The sequence below is a fragment of the Engystomops pustulosus genome, chromosome 6, assembly GCF_040894005.1.
Source record: "Engystomops pustulosus chromosome 6, aEngPut4.maternal, whole genome shotgun sequence".
NCBI lineage: Eukaryota > Metazoa > Chordata > Amphibia > Anura > Leptodactylidae > Engystomops > Engystomops pustulosus.
The window spans coordinates 32164635-32183796 of NC_092416.1; the positions used below are offsets into that span (position 1 = coordinate 32164635).

At 42.9% G+C, this 19162-nt stretch overlaps 1 protein-coding gene across 1 annotated transcript; it reads right to left on the reverse strand.

Annotated features, from left to right (window-relative positions):
* Positions 1–12571: 12571 nt before the first annotated feature.
* Positions 12572–18284, reverse strand: FOXR1 (forkhead box R1). The gene is made up of 6 exons (XM_072155571.1): positions 17941–18284; positions 16831–16920; positions 15197–15402; positions 14247–14461; positions 13070–13302; positions 12572–12770 (listed from the first exon to the last, which is right to left on the reverse strand). The coding sequence occupies exons 1-6, from the start codon at positions 18059–18061 to the stop codon at positions 12742–12744; spliced, it is 894 nt and encodes a 297-aa protein (XP_072011672.1). The 5' UTR covers positions 18062–18284; the 3' UTR covers positions 12572–12741.
* Between the last annotated feature and the right edge of the window lie 878 nt (positions 18285–19162).

Below are 19162 nucleotides of genomic sequence, written 5' to 3' on the forward strand. Positions count from 1 at the left end.
GAACCATACATTTATGCTATTGTACACTGTGTTTTAGCTTAATGTTTTTTTCTTGTTAGTGGCTTCAGCCTACACCTGCTGCTACTTTAACACCTCTGACGTCTCCGACCAATTTCTGGAGATCATCTTTGATAGGAAGACCTACTGCGCGATCAATAAAGCGACAAAAGATGGAGAATTTGTACCTTGTAAAGGCAATGATACGGCCACAAGACTAAACAGCACTCACGTCCTACTGAAGTTAAAGGAAGAAGCAAATGACATATTCTTTCTTAACTATGGCAAAGCCAATGAGCATGGCGGACCTGCCGCAGGAAAACAGGAGGTATCCTATACTGCAGGTGGGTACCCTGTCTTTAACATTCACTATAAGGAAACCTCTGATCCAATGATATACTACTAGTACCTGGTACCAGGTGCACGTGTGCTGGGTGCTATGTCTGGTACTTTGGATCTCTTGATCACTGTATTTAATTGTATCTGCAACCTATCTCCTCTACAAGCGCCATTTAGCGCCTAAGGCTGCAGTCACATGTGGCGTTTTTAACCCGTTTTTGGCCCGTTTTTAAGCAGGCCGTCAAAAACCGCATGCGTTTTTCACCAGTTTTAATAAAGACAATTGGTAAAACCTGTCAAAAACGCATGCTTTTTTTTTTTAGTAATGAAGCAATACACTTTTTAGTATATGGGTTGGAAACACAGAGCTTAAAGGGGTATTCCAGTATCTTCTATCCACAGGATAGAGGATAAATTGCTGATCGCTGGGGATCCCACCTCTGGGACAACAAGAATTGTGAGCTCTTGCGTCTATAGGGAGTGTTTACTCTAGATGGAGTTTGGCTACCTACACGGGGGAGATTTATCATAAGTTTGTGAGGTAAACCTGGTTTAGTTGCCCATGGAAACCAATCAGAGCTCAGCTTTAATTTTATAAATTACTATGGGAAAATGGAAGCTGAGCTCTGATTGGTTGCCAGGTGCAACTAGAACAATTCTGCTCAAAGAGACTTCTAATAAATCTCATCTATGTCTTATGTATTGAGGGGCTGTATTTTAGTTATTTTGATCTATTTATTGCTTGTCTTGTTGTTCTGTTTGTCAGCCTGTCCTTCTGAAGCAACGGATCCTAAGAAAAATGCTGGACATACTTCAACTGCAAATAAAGGCATCATAGCCTTATTCTTTATTGCCACTGCCATCACTATGTGAGTACTTTTTACACTAAAACTTCTCCAGTATGATGGAACAAATGTATTCTATGTTCTGTCACAGCTTTCAATAGTGGGGCAGATTTACTTACCCGGTCCGTTCGCGATCCAGCGGCGCGCTCTCTGCGGTGGATTCGGGTCTGGCCGGGATTCACTAAGGTAGTTCCTTTGCCGTCCACCAGGTGGCGCTGCTGCGCTGAAGTTCCCCGGAGGCGGACACATTTTTTTTCTTAAATGCGGCGGTTTTTCCGAATCCGTCGGGTTTTCATTCGGCCACGCCCCCCGATTTCCGTCGCGTGCGCCAAAATCCCGGGGCAATTCAGGTACAATCGGCGCAAATCGGAAATATTCGGGTAACACGTCGGGAAAAAGCGAATTGGGCCCCTAGTAAATGACCCCCTGTATGTATGATAGAAGGAGAGGAGATTCAGATTGTCGTTGGACAGGGGCATAACTTGAGGGGGTGCAGAGGGTGCGGTCGCAACCGGGCCCAAAATGGGTTAGGGGGCCCATAAGGTGTCACTTTCCTATATGAGAAGACTAGTACTATAAACCATAAATTACAGTCGGGGGCCCGGTACAGACTTTGCACTGACGGCCCAGGTCCTCATAGAGAAGGCCAGCTCTGGAGCCCATGTCATAGGTTCCCCACGACTGCTACCGTATTTTCCGGACTATAAGGCGCACAAAAAATTCTTTGATTTTCTCAGAAATCAAAGGTGCACCTTATATATGAACCGGACTTACAGAAAACAGCTGCCTTGAACTGTACACAGGTCTGCCACCTGCTGGTCATTCATCCTTATAATCAGGTGCGCCTTATAATCCGGAGCACCTTATATATGAACCTAGACGTTTTAACAGGCATTTATTGATGGTGCGCCTTATAATCCGGTGCGCCTTATAGTCCGAAAAATACTGTATATAAAGTCCATCGCTGCAGGGTGATCCTAAATGCTATATATTTTCTTCAATACTGATTAATATTTCGCTATTCCTATCAAGACAGGTATGATCACCGACTCCGGTAGATCTGATGGCAGGTTCCCAATGACCTTCTAAACCTTAATCTATTATTAGCTAGAATACTTTCTACACTAAACTACAGTTGATCTAACTAATATATTAATTTCTGGCAGTGGCCACTGGGGCATGGAGTATCCTCTATGAGTCTATGCGGAAAGCATATAGATAGTGGCGCCCGAAGGAGAAGAGGCAGCAGCGTCCAAGGGATGAGCAGGCTACTCCATTCAACAGTAGACTCTGCTCCCGATTCCTGGAGAAGCTACTCCGCACTCCAGTAGCCCCTGCTCCTGCTGCCTGGAGAGACTACTCCACCCTCCAGTAGCCCCTGCTCCTGCTGCCTGGAGGGACTACTCCACACTCCAGCAGCCCCTGCCAGTAATTAGCATATTAAGTAGATAAACTGTAGTTTAGCATAGAAAGTACTGTAGTAGTTAGTAGTTAGTATAGGGTTAGGTTAAGATAGATTAGGATTTAGAAGTTCACTGGGAACATACCATCAGATCTAACTTATTGGGGCTCATTTACTAAGGGTCAGCAGAGCGCATTTTCGTTGGGTTTTTCCGACGATTTCCGTTTTGCGCCGAATTTTGTGTTACACATATCACTTATGTCTGAACCGGATTGCTTGGATGAGTAGAATTTGGGTTACTATGAGGCCCAAAATAAGTGTGATTCTCATTGCCAGCACATGACTTCTCTTACTTATCTTCTTTTTGTAGATAAACCTACAATGGAGAGAGTTGTGTCACCAGAGCTTATTCCAAATGGGAACTCTACCAGTAACCAACATCGGATCTACATCTGGTATCATCAACCCATAAACGTATCATATCCTTACAGATTTCATAATATTACAGTGTACCCTCAGTACTGTCATGACATTACTCATTGGTAGAGATGAACTTTAGGTTTGGTGTCCTCCGTTTGCCAGCTCCACCTGACCCGGACTTAATGCGCTGAAGAACGGAGGAAGCCGAACCTAAAGTTCAGGTCCGTTCATCCCTACTCATTGACTCACTGGCCATTTTTACTCTCATATTTTATCACACACTAGGGGGGATTTATTAAGGCTTGTACTGGTGTAGAACTATCCGGGGAACGGCCAGGGCCTCTTAGTATTACTTCTATACGGTGTCATTGACAGTGTTCAATACAGTGTATGTATTGGAGAACCAAGAGAAGGTTGTATAAAACTGTACAAGGCCATCGTCTGCACTGTAGGTGGTGAAGCTTCTAAGAGGTCCTGACTATACCCCAGACTATACCCCTAAATAATCAAACGATAGAAACATCTGAGAGCTCCAACACATATCTGTCCTACTGACCCCCTGAAGGTCTCCTGACCATTGATCACACATTGACAATACATGAATTACTGTATATACTCGAGTATAAGCCGACCCAAGTATAAGCCAAGGCCCCTAATTTTACCACAAAAACCTGGGAAAACCTCTTGACGTGACTATAAGCCGAGGGTGGGAAATGCATTGGTCACAGCCTCCCCAGTATATGGCCTGCCGGACCCTGCCCCATAGTATATAGCCAGCACCTGCCCCCCAGTATATAGCCTGCCAGCCAATATCCCCAAGTATATAGCCAGCCCCCTGCCCCAGCACATAGCCAGCAGCGGGGGAAGCTGGAAAGGTGAGTTTTGATATAATTTTTTTACTTTTTACTTGAGTATAAGCCGAGTTTGGGGTTTCAGCATATTTTTTTGTGCTGAAAAAATAGGCTTATACTCGAGAATATATGGTAGTTATGTAAGACCGCAAGACTGTTTCTAAGGAAGAAATAGTAATAAGTCTCATAGTCTTAAATGAGAAATGATTCATTACTGTATATATAGTTATGCTTTGTGATGAAATCTATTTTGGTTTTCTAGAACTCTCATACTATTATCCTATACAGTGCTCTTAACTAAATGAAAAATCCTCAATATCCTACAGAATGTCAATGTATTTTTGGCATATCATAAAGGGAGATCCAATCTGTGTTGAGGAATTTGATGATGGTCCTGACATGAAGTTTGGGATATCCAAAAGAATATAGAATAAAATTACTCAAGTATAAGCCGAGTTTGGGTTTTCAGCACATTTTTTTGTGCTGAAAAACTAGGCTTATACTCGAGAATATAGGGTAATTAGCATGAACACATTGTTATTGGCAGGGACTGTTCAAAGTATACAAAAATATGTATATAAATATTTATAAATCAATTATATATTTGCCCTATATCAACGGGATCGTGGTAGATTTTCTCCCACAATCATTGGAACAGTGGTGTTCCCCTGATCTGCTCTGGGCTTCTGGGTTTTAGCTGCACTGTTGTCACGCACTAGGGTGCGGGAAGAGTCTCTGGGGCTAAAGTCTGTGGACTCCCTGGACCACCGTGGGGGATAACGATGCTAGCCGCAACCCGAGAGTGGAGTCTAAGTGGACTCCTGGTCTTTGCCAGAGCCCGCCACAAAGCGGGATGGCCTTGCTGCGGCGGGGAGCCACCGGGCTGCTCCACGGGTGCGACTAGGCCCGCGGTGACAGCCAAGGTAGGGACACGGGATGGCAGGACCACGGGATGGCAGGACCTTGGAAGGACGGCTGGCAGGACCACGGGATGGCAGGACCTCGGAAGGACGGCTGGCAGGACCTCGGAAAGACGGCTGGCAGGACCTCGGAAGGACGGCTGGCAGGACCTCGGAAGGACGGCTGGCAGGACCTCGGAAGACCACTGGGATACCGGACCGCCACAGGATAACCGGACCGCCACAGGATTACGGGACCGCCACAGGATTACGGGACCGCCACAGGATTACGGGACCGCCACAGGAACACGAGAACACCACAGGAACACGGGAACACCACAGGAACACGGGAACACCACAGGAACACGGGAAAACCACAGGAACACCGAAGGCATCTAGAAAAGCTCAGGAAACTCGGAGGCACATGGAAACGCTCAGGAAACTCGGAGGCGTATGGAAAGGCTCAGGAGGCTTTCTCTTCAGCAGAATGACCTGAAGATCCGGCAGGGGATACTGGGAGTCGCCAGGCTATATAGCAGAGACGGGATGCCAGCGCCAATAAGGAGGACGCTGGCCCTTTAAATTCCTGAAGAGTCGGGCGCACACGCCCTAGTGAGTGGGGACGCGCGCGGCCTAGTCCACGAGCAGGAGCACCGCCAGACGGGACCGGAACCAGGTAAGTTGCTGGACGGGACCGCACATATCGGTGCATGGGTGCACCCACGATCCGCAACATCGGGACCGGGCTGGGGCCGCGCCACAGGGGGGAACACGGGTGCACCCGTGATCCGATAAATGGATAGCGGGATCACCCGTGACAACTGAATGCGGAGCCAGAAGTCCCATAGAAGTCAGGACGGAGCTCAACAGACAGGATGGGCGACAGCCCAGAAGTCCAAAGCAGATCTAGGGATCTTGAGATCCTTCATTCGACTAATTGAGGAGGATTCAACAGCCGAGATCAACCACTATCATATATTTATCCCCAACCCATGGATAGGTGATACACATTATCCATGACACAACGCCTTCAATCTATTCAATCCTCAATAAATTGAGGAAAATAAGCGTCCATCTAAGAGAGGTTAAAATGGAAAGTTACATTGGCGCGGGTTGGAAGACTCGGAACACACCATATCGATTTAGAGTGAATGGTCATTAGCAAATAACATGTATTTGGTGGACAAAACAATTCTGTATCCCTTATGACGTCTGTACGTTGTCATTGACAGTGATCAATACAGTGCATGTATTGGAAACAACACAAGAAACCATAGTAGTTAACCCACCACCAGCCCATAGGGCAGAATTATGATGATATCATATCCTTCTGATCCTGTCACTATCCTCAATAAAAGGTTTGTGGTGGCTTATGACACTACATCCTAAGGACAGGTTGATATCCTCAAGATATGTTCTTAATGTGTGATCAATGTGGGAGGGGGGATTTATCATAATGTGACTTTTTGAAATCCATTATGTTGGATATGATATTTACTACCAGTCTCCTAGTCTGGTTGTTTTCTGCCAGTCCTCTGGGTCCATTTTTGGGTTAGTTCCTAGGGGATCCTATGGTAGTCTGGTTGACCATTCTGATGTTGATTCTAACTCATCCTGTTCATTCTTCCCACTAATTGGAAAATCTTTACAGTCCTCATTGAAATGTATAAAGAATATTTTAGATATTAAAGGTCCCGATGTGAAGTCCAAAAGAACATGAAACATACAATACATAAAATCTTAGTTGCAAGGAGGGGAAAACGCTGCAATGTAGGTAGGCAACTTATGTTTTAGTTTTAGGGTACATTCACGTTGATAGCTGGAGCAAACATAGAGCCGTGCGCTGGAGAGGAAGAGGAATGAGCGCTGCTCCCCCAGAGAAGCGAGTGGCCAGCGCCATAACACGCGAAATATAGAATATGTCCTATATTTCACTGTGCATGGTCACTGTGTGGTGAGACAATGGGGCACATTTACTTACCTGGTCCCTGTGCGATCCCCGAGGTGCGTTGTACGCCGGAATACACATCTGCCGCTATTCAAGAAGATTGTGCGCCCGATTTCTTGCATCTGTTGCTTCCCCGCTGAGGTCCACCGGAGTTCACCATCTTCTTCCCAGTGCATGTAATTGCGTGGCCTGGCCCCTGATTTGTGTCGCATGAAAGCCGGCGCCGAAGCGCCAAAATTCGATATCGTATTCCGCTGATAGTGTGGTCCCTTAGTAAATGAGCCCCAATGTGTGCTTACATTAGCTTAAGACGCCAATGGGGACCGATATCTGACCGCAAATGGTGTGCCCGCATATTGCGTTTGTGTGAATGAGCCCTAAGTGTTTCAGTAACTGGCGTTAATACATTGGGCCACATTTATGTAAAAAGTCGGAAACTTCACTAAAAGCGCTATTTCCGTGTATAATGCTGTGTGTGAGACAATAGTAGCACCCTTTAAGGCCTCATTCACATGGCAGTTCAGGGGATGTATATACATTGCATATACTGTACATCTAGTAATAGTTCTGCTCCGCTTTCTTTATGTAAAGTGAAGTCTCCTGTCTTTTACTTCATCAGCCGGAGATTCCTGTCCATAAAATGGCCTCACAAGGAGGGTCATGTGATCTCTATCTGTCCATGAACAATCACCCTGCCAGGACCTTATGATTAGATTAATGTCCTGGCAGGGCGATTGTTCATGGTCAGAGATCACATGACCCTCCATTTGCGGCCAATTTATAGTCAGGAATCTCTGTCTGATGAGGTAAAAGACAGGAGACTTCACTTTACATATAAAGATGAACTATGAATAGATGTATATTGGTAAATTACCTGCCCCCCACACTTACACACATTTCTTAAAACATGAGGTAATATGGCCAACCCCTTTAAGGACATTGTGCATTATGAATTGAAACATACGGTAGATTTCACCCTACCCAGGTATAATTTTTCAGGGATTTAAAGCTTAACTGACCTGGATTGCTATGGCATCCGACACAAGTTCTGAAAATTAAAGTTCCGTTTCACTCTTCTTAGTCGTCATATATACTGTATAAAAATCACATTTTACTGCTATTCCTGAACCCCAAAAATCACTATAATATAATAACATTATTATTCACACTAATTATGAATGTATTCACATGAGTATTATGCTGTACAACCCTGGGATACACTTTTTATTATATTATTTCTATATTACTACTACCACATTGTTATAACTAAGATATAATACTAATTTTATTACTAATGTATTTTAACTTCAGTACTAGTAACTATACCATATTACTATACTTTATCATTTACTAATAACTATTATAAATATCTCTATGGCATTATTATTATCATGCTTGTATTGTCACCCTGGTACCCACCACTTTATCCTATTAAAATTCAATTTCAACTTTGTTGACTCTTTATTGTGTTTTTGCGCTTTTTTTTTTTTTTTTTTAAATCCAGTTACCAAAATTAGCAGGTCCTGTGTGTTAATATCCTGCATCTCAGTACGCCTTAACCCCTAGGGGACTCAGCCTATTTTGGCCTAAAGGACGCGGCCCCATTTTTCAAATCTGGCCTGTGTCACTATAAGTGGTTATAGCGTGGGAACGCTATGAGATATCCAGGGGATTTTGAGATTGTTTTCTCGTGACACATTGTACTTCAAATTAGTTTAAAAATTTGGATGAAATCTTTTGCGTTTAGTTATGAAAAAAAACAAAATTTGGCAAAAATTTTGAAAAATTCTTTATTTTCCACGTTCTAAATTCTCTACTTTTGATGCAGATAGTCATAGCACCCAAATAAATTCATAATTTACATTTACCAAATGTCTGCTTTATGTTGGCATGGTTTTTTCAGATTCCACATATTTTACTAGAATGTTATGAGGCTCAGAATTTGGGGGCCATTTTTCACATTTTTTGTAAAATCACCAAAACCCGTATTTAGATGGACCTGATCAACTTCTAATTGACACTGAGAGGCCTAAATAATAGTGGGACTCCTAAATTACCCCATTGTGGAAACTACACCCCTCAACGTATGAAAAACCACTTTTAAGAAGTTTGTTAACCCTTTACATGTTTTATAGGGGTTAAAACAAAACGGAGGTGGAGTCTGCAAATTGTAATATTTTTTCACAATACACTCATTTTGGGTGGAAAATTAAACATTTAAAATGGATTAAATGAAAAAAGGCTCCACAAAGTTTGTTACCCAATCTCTCCCGAGTACACCGATACCCCATATGTGGTGGTAACCTGCTGTATGGGTGCACGGCCGGGCATAGAAGGGAAGGGGGCGCCATCCAGATCAGATTTGCTATGTCACATTGTACAGGCTATAATTTTTTTCTTTTTTTTTTAATGAGGACCTATAGGGGCTTATTTCTTTTGCCACATGAGATGCACTTTTCTGGTATGTAATTTTGGGGCATCTACAGCTAATTGGTGAGATTTAATTAACTCTTTGTTGGTGGAGGACAGGGACCACGTCATCAGGTGCAGATCAACATCTCTCCATATATGGTCTCCAGGGCTTCCCCAGACACAAGCTCTTTATTTAATTAAATTATATACATTTTTGCCCAGTCTGGGATTTGAACCTGGGACCCTCTGCACTATCTAACCAGTGACACTTATCTAAGGATTTTTGGGAACTAAGAAGTGTTATCTGCCACTGTTACACTGTGACACAGACTTAATGCCCTGATATTTAGAGGGATTTTCTCAGAGATTATTATTGTAATGATTGAGACTATTATTATTATTAGAAATTATTTTTATTATTATGGAGACGATTATTAATAATAGTAAAATAGTAAAAATAATAATAATCATCTCAATAATAATAATAATAATCATTTGCATTATAATAACAATAATAATAATAGTCTCAATAATTACAATCATCTCTGAGAATATCCCTCTCTATATACTAAGGCATTAAATCTGTCTCACAGTGTAACAGTAGCAGTCACAGTTCTTAGTTACCAAAATTCTTAAACTAGATAATCACTGAGTTCATAGCTCAGTTGGTTGAGGTGCTGTGTCATTATTGTTCATGGACACTGCTGGTTCTAGGTTCAAATCCCAGTCAGGGTATTTTTTTTTTTTTTAGATGATTTTTATTATTATAATATGGCTAAAATTTGGAGCATGGCCAGGGAGTGATTGGGCCATTTTGTCCCTCTTTCCCTTTCACAAATGTTGGGAGGTATGCTGTATATGGTACTGTACGTGTGTGTATATACTTTATGGGGCTGATTTACTAAGGGTCTGCAGCAGGGGCGTAACTATAGGGGGTTCAGAGGTTGCGGTCGCACCTGGGCCCAAGAGGTTTAGGGGGCCCTTATGGTGTCACTTTCCCATATGAGAAGACTAGTACTATAACCCATACATTATAGTCGGGGCCTGGCACAAACTCGGACGATCCGACGGATTCAGACAAACCGCAGGATTTAACTTAAAAATTGTGTCGCAAGCCATGCACTTGCATACACCGGCGGACCTGATTGGGGAAGTGACACATTCAGCAAGTCGGGCGCACGATCTTCACAAGGATACATCAGAAGGCCTAAGCCTCTTGGGTCGCGGGCGGCGTGGACGCAATCATACGTCTGCACAGGAGCTTCGGCATATGATAAATCTCCCCCTACATGTGTTTGAGGTGTAAACACTGTGGGTGTGTATAACATGTATAGTGTAGGTGTATAGGAGTGCATATACTCTATGTATAAGTGTATATTTCCATGAATAAAATGTATGTAAGAGTGTATGAATGTATGAATGAAGAAATTTATGTTTAGAAGTATATAAATGGTTTGTGTATATAGGAGTGTAAAAATGTCTGTGTTTGTAACTCACACGTGCAAGCATACAAATATTTTTTTTTTTTAATGGGGGACCCCCATACAAAAGGCTTCTATGGGGCCCTGCTTCTTTCTGATTTTGGGGCTGTCACTGGGAAACATTGGGGGAGATTTATTATGCCTTATCCCAGGTATTGTTCCTGGGCATCAGTGGCGTAACTATGAATTAGTGGGCCCGAAAGCAAACTTTTGGCTGCCCTCCCCCTCTCAGCAGCAGCCTCCCCTCACCAATAACATGTCCCAGCAGCGGCCTTCCCTCACAAATAACATGTCCCAGCAAAGGCCTCCCCTCACTAATAGCATATCCCAGCAGCAGCCTCCCCTCACTAATAGCATGTCCAGCAGCGGCCTCCCCTCACTAATAACATGTCTCAGCAGCAGCCTCCTCTCACTAATAACATGTCTCAGCAGCAGCCTCCTCTCACTAATAACATGTCTCAGCAGCGGCCTCCCCTCACAAATAACATGTTCATCACTGGTGACCGAACACACACCCGAACCTAGAGCATGATCAGACCATAAAAAAAACAAACAAACTGTAAAACCTTAATGTTTAAAAAAAGAAAATGCCATAAAAAACAATAACAATTTGAAATCACATCACTTAAACCTAAGATGCTGAGGGAAATGAAATAAAATCACACTAGATATCCCTATATACCAAAATAAAAAACAAACAAATAAAAAAAAAAACACCACAGTTACACAATATGCAATATGATGCAAGGAGCCCTTGCTGTGACGCTCTGATATTCCTGCCAACATCCTGACTGTTTGTTGCACAACTACTAACACTTATCAGGCACTTCCTGTAACGTAGTCCCCAGGTTACATTCAGTAGAGGTTCTTTAGACTTGTTTTTATGTTGAATTTTTATGCAAGTCATAACTAGTATATTTTATAATTATAGCTCCAGACAAATTTTTTTTTGTCCCAGTGACACTTTTAAAAAAAATTTGAGAACAAGGATCATCAATAAAGCTTCATTGCCAACACCTCACAGCTGATCATTGCAGTCTGGGAGTAAAGTAACATCCAGAGATCTTCACCAGAGGTCACAGTGGGCAGAGGGGTCCGTCTGTAAGTCAGGTGTTCTTAAGTAGGGCAATGGACTTTTTTGTTATATATTGCGATTATTTTTACTGCCCTATGGATAGTCATACCTATGTTTCAACATTACAAACCTCATTTTCTGTATTTTATTGTTATAACATAATTGGGTTAACAAATTGTTCAACCGGTTTATCAGCTCTGGCGCTGCATAATTATAACACAAGACGATTCGTCACATGTAGGATTTCTTACTAGTAATACACAGATGTTGTCTGGTAGCAGATAACACTACAGTACACCTACCAGGTAGAGAATAACAGATATAAGCAGCTTCCAGCTATTAGTTTGCAGCCTTCCGGCCAGAATGGGGCAGATTTACTTACCCGGTCCCGTCGCAATCCCACGGTGCGTTGTCCGACGAGGATTCGGGTCCTGCGTGATTCACTAATATCGTGCGTCCGAGTTCCTGCAGGTGTGCCTGCTGTGCCGAGGTCCGCCGGAGTTCACCTGCTTCTTCCCGGTGCATGTGAGTGCTTGATCTTGCGACACAAATCCTTTTTTAAATTCTGCCGTTTGTCCGAATCCGTCGGGTTGTCCGATGGTCATGCACCCCCGATCTCTGTCGCGTGCAAGCCGGCGCTGATGCGCCAAAATCCGTTCGCGTGCTGCAAAATCCCAGGGCAATTCAGCGTAAAACGGAAATATTCAGGATACCCGACGAAAGTGCGACGTTCAGATCCTTAGTAAATGAGCCCCAATGTGTTTGCAAGGCTTTAGCCCTTAAGGTATCTATATCCATCCATTGGAATCTGTCCAATTGACTGCAGCCAAGTGAATTCACCTCAAATCAAGTGAATAAAAACTAATAACTTTATGTTAAATATTATTACTTTAATGTGATGAACGTAAAGTGCAACCAAAAAAAAAAACACACAAAAACCACAAAAAAACCACATAACAGGGAAACTCCTTGACTTCAGGAATACTTAAATAATTTACACAGAAAAATTTTCAGTCCCAGTGTAGAGTCTGCCGAAAACGCAAGGGCGACTATTGCCGATACAACAGGATCTTCACATCCCAAACATCAGTTCCATCAGTGCTGGAAAATAAAACATCAACATTCTCAATATATTCTCCTACTTACATGAGCAAGAACTTGGCAACTTCTTACAACGAGTGATATGCAAATTGAAAATAAAAACTATTTTAAAATATTCGTTTTTTTTCCCTGATGCATTGCTTTAGGTAATTCACCAGTATTTCCTTATACATATGTATAAAAAAAAAAAACTGACGTGAAACTAAAAACACAGACTAGAACCTAATAGAAAAATGATGGAAATCCAAGAACAAAAATCAGCAGTGTATAGAATGGGCATCACACAAAGTCCCAATTACCTGGTTTGTTCATGCTTTTACGTAACACACGCAGCAGCTCCTCCGACAGGGAATGCATTTCTGTTCTGAACTTCCTTCTCCCTTGTCGGGTTAGTTTCCACAAACAAGAACGTCTGTGGCCATCAGCGCACACCCAACCAGCGCTCTTCTCAAAACTGCTGCTGAAGCACAGGTTATGCCGAACGGTGTTCTTCCAACCCTCCGGAGCAGCTCGGAAGAATGGGAAGTGCTCCCTAACAAAGGGAGAGCATGGCACTAATAATAAGAATTCCTTTATTTATATAGGAATTTATTTAGGATAACAGAACTTGCCAAAATACTTATATAAAGGACAATTCCCATCGAAGCCTTGGTAAAGCCAAGAGTGTCTTCAGGCTTAATTGTGGGGCTACACTTACCAGACAACCTCATACACATAAGGTGGGCGGCCAACGTCATCAAATATCGACAGTGTCGCCTAAGTTTTTCTTAAAAGCACATGGTCAGCTTTAGATCTTCTATATGCTTAACCTACAGCAGTTGTTGTTGTTGTTGGCGGAGTACCCCTGACTGATTAAGGAAGGTACCCCCAGACGTTATTAGATGTGAAAGGGTTAAAAATTTGGGTACTATTGCACTTTAATAGGGTTGGTGATCTGTGCCTTTAAGATGTGTTCTCACTCTTCCCCTGTTGCTTACCTCATGACGTCTTCCCCTCCTATAGGACATGGGGGTTTATATGGTTGATGACTCAATGTTATCTTCCTCTTAGAGGGGACACTCAATCTGTCTCTCCCTCCTTATGTTATTGAGACGTTATGTTTTTTCTTATATATTATAGTTAATTTCAAGTCACAGCAGGTGAAATGGTAGAAGATTTGAGATGGTGGTTGCTCGGTTGGCCGACTTGCCAGCTGGGCATACAGCTTCCAGGGATCAAAAGTGTATGATTCTAACCCAAGTGCATGATTATTGGATATTATTGGTTAATATGTAAAAAAATCTGTGACCTAAGTTTTCACCCAGCAAGAAGTGTGACATATTATGGAAGTTAATTTATACTGTTAAAGTTTACTGATATTTGTGTTACAGCTAATTTACTAAAGTGCCCTTACAGGCAGTTTACATAAGGCGGTCTGTTGCAAACCCTCCAATCTGCAAAAGTAGATACTGTAAATTTTCTGAAAATTCACATTACCTGACGAAGCTGTAAATCTGTTGTACGTTCAGACTGCCCTCCTCGCTGTTTCGTAGAGCTAGTGAAATCAAGTTGCAGTAGTTGATGGGAGGGCGAGGCCACAAATCATATGGAGATTTCTGTACCGGGGCCTTCCGGTACTTGGCTTGACTGGCCGCTCTTCGTAGACGGCTGGCAGGTGGGCTTGGGATTGAACAGCGGTCATCCTCTGTGTACTGGGAAAATAAAATAAATGAGATGTAATCACAATCTTGAACGGCAGATAGGAATTATGCAGGAAAAAAAAAAACCTGTCTCAGCATGAATTAAGTGTCAGCAGAGGCCCCCTTAACGATATTCTCACAGCAGCCCCCTTGGTGAGAGGTCAGCAGAGGCCCCCTTGGTGAGAGGTCAGCAGAGGCCCCCTTGGTGAGAGGTCAGCAGAGGCCCCCTTGGTGAGAGGTCAGCAGAGGCCCCCTTGGTGAAAGGTCAGCAGAGGCCCCCTTGGTGAGAGGTCAGCAGAGGCCCCCTTGGTGAGAGGTCAGCAGAGGCCCCCTTGGTGAGAGGTCAGCAGAGGTCCCCTTGGTGAGAGGTCAGAAGAGGTCCTCTTAATGAAACAAAAATAATACTCACATCAACCAGAGAGTGGTGCAGCAGTGTAGGCAGATGCGCATCCATCTGTGCACTGTAGCCGCACACACACTGTATGACACAGCGGTAGTGCCACTGATGACATCATCAGTGTGCGCAGGCACGTCACATAGAATTGCATCTGTATTCAATTGTATGAGTGTCTTACACAATTGATTCTCTTCCCCGCAGACTACGGGTCCAGGTCACACCTGCTGGGACCACGATCGTTATGCCACTATTTTTAGATCTCAATTATTCTGTTTTTAAAATACATTACCTACACTAGTCTCATTTGTCCTACTGCAGATGTAAAGACTCAGTAATATGGGTCATTTTACCATTTCACTGCTGGAGGTTAAAGCTTCATCATCAGATTCTTCTATGGTTGAACAGTCAACAGTAGACTGGGTCTTGCGGTCTGGTTTGAAGGATTTATAGGAAGAGGTCACATGAGGCTCAGGGGGTAAAGGTTTAGATACCCCAGGGAAAGGCATTACAATATTAGGATCCACAACAAGCCATAGGGTGGGATGAAACGGGTTTTCTATAAAGGAAAAGTAAAAGTAAATATATACACAAGTAAAAATTTTCTACAGCGAATGATGCATCTTCATGGCATGAATATGGCATTTAAAGGACATCACCACCAGGATGAAGGATTGTAAACCAAGCACAATGACATACTGGTGTGTGCTGTCTCTGGCAGAATTTACTCTTCTTTTATCTTCTTATGCCCATGTTTTTAAGACAAAAAGGCTTTAAAAATTATGCAAATGAACCTGGGGTGCTCCAGGTTTCATTAATAGCTATGGAGCCCAATTCTTTTATTGTGCTTGGTTTACAATTCTTCATTCTGGTGGTAAATGTCCTTTTATGAGGGGCTCAGTGCCGCATCTGCCATGAGGTGGGTTGAAGTCCCAGCCTCTGGCGGCAGATCGCGGACCCTTATAGAGGCGGCATCTCGCTGCCAGTAGTATAGACTCGCCAATGGCTGGCAAGTGCGTACTACCTGAAAAAATAAATTACATTTGAGCCATTAAGATGTAATTGATAGGAAGAGCAGTGCAGTACATCATGCCTGTGCGTACTGCTCTGCAGGTCACAAGCCAGCGTGCGTGATGACATCAACAGGCACACTGGCTTGTGTCCCTCTGCAGGAGATGCGCCTGCGGGCAAGAGAGGGGCTGGGGGAGCTGCGGGGCTAGAGCCCGAAGGTGAGTGCAAGGTTTACTTTTTTTTTTTTTTGGGTGTCATGGCTGTGTATTTAGGGAAGGTTGTGTATTAAGGGGGGTGGCTGCGTATACAGGGGGGGGGGGCTGAATTGGGGCACCTAATATATTGTGGGTGCTGTATCTACTATAATTTATTTGGGTGACAATATAAAGGAGGTCTTATGTGGGGAATAGTGTGTGTTTAGTCATGTTGTGAAGATAATATATATTACATGCTCCAATATACTGTAAGTGACTGTGGTATTTTTAGGGGCACAGTGTGGGGTTGAAGACATTTGACTATGAATTCAGCAGATAAAATGGCTGGGCCAGGAAATCGTAAAGAAATGCTCTTCCTGAGCAGATAATCACCTGTAATGTACTAGATGTCGCTAATGTCTGTGTCACTGACTAGTGTGTAGCATCATCGGGCGCCCAGGGGGCAGCATTTTCAAGTTTCGCTTTAGGCAGCAAAAAGGCTAGAATCGGCCCTGTAGGGGCTGTCCTGACAAGTCTGCTCTAAAAAATAAATTTACATAATATCACATCTATCTATTCTAATTGTTTTTATTACCCCTACAAATAGTGATATTGTAAAGAAAAAATGTGTAGAACAGTCCAATATGAAGACATCAACATAAAGCAGTGAGCTAATGGATCTCCTAATGATGGATTTCAATGTTTGCTGTAAATAGTTTTCATGGGCACCAACATAAACTATGTAATCTATTAAACCATATAGGTAAAGCAGTAGCACCTACCTTGTGGAGACCCTTCCTCAGATCTGCAGGGTGACGACTCTGTGCTGTGTGGTCTTTTTAAAGAAAAGCGGTCCACCTTGTCTTCAGCACCTTTGTAGGATATAGAAGACTATAAAAAAAACTTTATGCAAAAACATATTCCACTCAATAGCATCCACTTTGCATAGACTGTCAACTCTTATGTCAGCCCCTCATCCTCAGTCTGTAAGCTCTTGTGTCACCCCCTCATCCTCATAGACTGTAAGCTCTTGTGTCCTTCCCTCCTTCTCATAGACTGTAAGCTCTTGTGTCACCCCTCATCCTCATAGACTGTAAGCTCGTGTCACCCCCTCATCTTCATAGACTGTAAGCTCGTGTCACCCCCTCATCCTCATAGACTGTAAGCTCTTCTGTCACCCCTTCATCCTCATAGACTGTAAGCTCTTCTGTCACCCCTTCATCCTCATAGACTATAAGCTCTTGTGTCACCCCCTCATCCTCATAGACTATAAGCTCTTGTGTCACCCCCTCATCCTCATAGACTGTAAGCTCCTATGATCAGGGCCCTCATCCTCATAGACTGTAAGCTCTTGTGTCACCCCCTCATCCTCATAGACTGTAAGCTCTTGTGTCACCCCCTCATCCTCATAGACTGTAAGATCTTGTGAGCAGGGCCCTCACTCCTATTGTTCAATTTGTCTGTTTGTACTCTGTAATGTAGCATTTTATTTTTTTATGCCCCCTAGGAGTTATAAAATGCTACATAATATGATGGCGCTATCTAAAGATTATTATTATAGGCTTCCATTTTATGATGGGTTATCATAACGCTTTGTTAAAGTCTTGTAATTAGAGCTTAGCTACATATCAATGGAGCTGAAGTGCAATGCGCTGTATCTGCTATTTCATTCTAGTCCAGTACAACCCTCACATGCTAAATTAGTTTCACCTGAGCTAGTCAATGCACAGTCCAAGTTTGTGAAACCCATTCTCAGTTATTTTCATCTACCCTAGGGCTGGGTTCACATATTGGATCAGTACAGGTTCTGAACTGTAAGATAAAAGTTTAGTGACAGAGGATAGGACTATACGGAGCAGCGGTGACCTCCCCCAGGTAAGACATGGCCTTACCAATGAAGTACTGGTCAATGGTGGTGCACTGCTTCATCTCCTCTGTCATGTCCCAGTCCTCCAGAGCGGTGGATAAGTGCAGGTTTTCATACCTAGTCCTATCTGAGAAGCGCAGGTACATTTTCCTCACTCCTCAGATACACAGTCCTCAGGTGGAGGCCTTCAGCAGGTGCTTAGTAATGTTACCTCACTAACCCACCCACTCACAATTAAAGGGTCAGCGTCAATCACCATTTATTTTAGGCCCCATTCAGATGACAGTATTCTGCTCAGTATTTTTCTTCAGTATTTGTAAGCCAAAACCTGGACTAGTGCAAAACCTGAGTAAAATTACTGTACACATTTAAAGATTTGTACTTCTTAAATTTTTAGGGACCTAAGATGTCCCGAAATCTTGCTTGTTACATCTTATATCTCAGTTAGCCATTAAAAGGTATCACAATCTCAAGAAGGTCAAGACTTTATTTGACCTATCAAAAGCAAAAGGAATTTCTTTCATGTTTACGGCAATAAAGAACAGATTGTACATCTGTTATATTTCTAAAATGAACACTGCCCCACCACCTGGACTCCTGGCATCGGGCATCGTACTCCTTTAGGCTGGCGGCACACGTGGCGTTTTGAACCTGTTTTTGGGCCGTTTTTCAGCAGTCCGTTAAAAAAAAGCATGTGTTTTTTTTTTCAGTTTTTGTCAATTTTTCCCAATTATCATAATTGGGGGAAAAATTTACAAAACCAGAAAAAACAGATGCGTTTAATAATGTACTGCTTAAAAACGGCCCAAAAACTAGTTCAAAACGCCACTTGTGCCACATGTGAACGTACCCTAAAAGCAGTCATGCAGTGGACAAACCCTTTAAACGGAATTGTACCAATTTAGCCTCTGTCCACAGGCTGGATGCTTGATCTGTCATGTCATCCATTAATGAGAACAGGACACATGTTCTCCAGATCAGTGGGGATCCGAGCAGTCGGACTCTCACCAATGAATTGAATGGGGAATAACTTGAAAACTTGAGTAACCCCCAAAGTGTGCATTCAAGAATTCAGTTTTTCAGATGCATTTTTTAAAGCCAGAATTGGATAATAATGGGTGAGCACAGATCATTGAGAGAAGCTATTCCACCTCTGTTTTCACTCCACTTTTGGTTTAGACATCAAAAACTTCATCTAAAAAACTGAACATGTGAACGCGGCCCTAAAAGGGCTTGTACAGTATTCA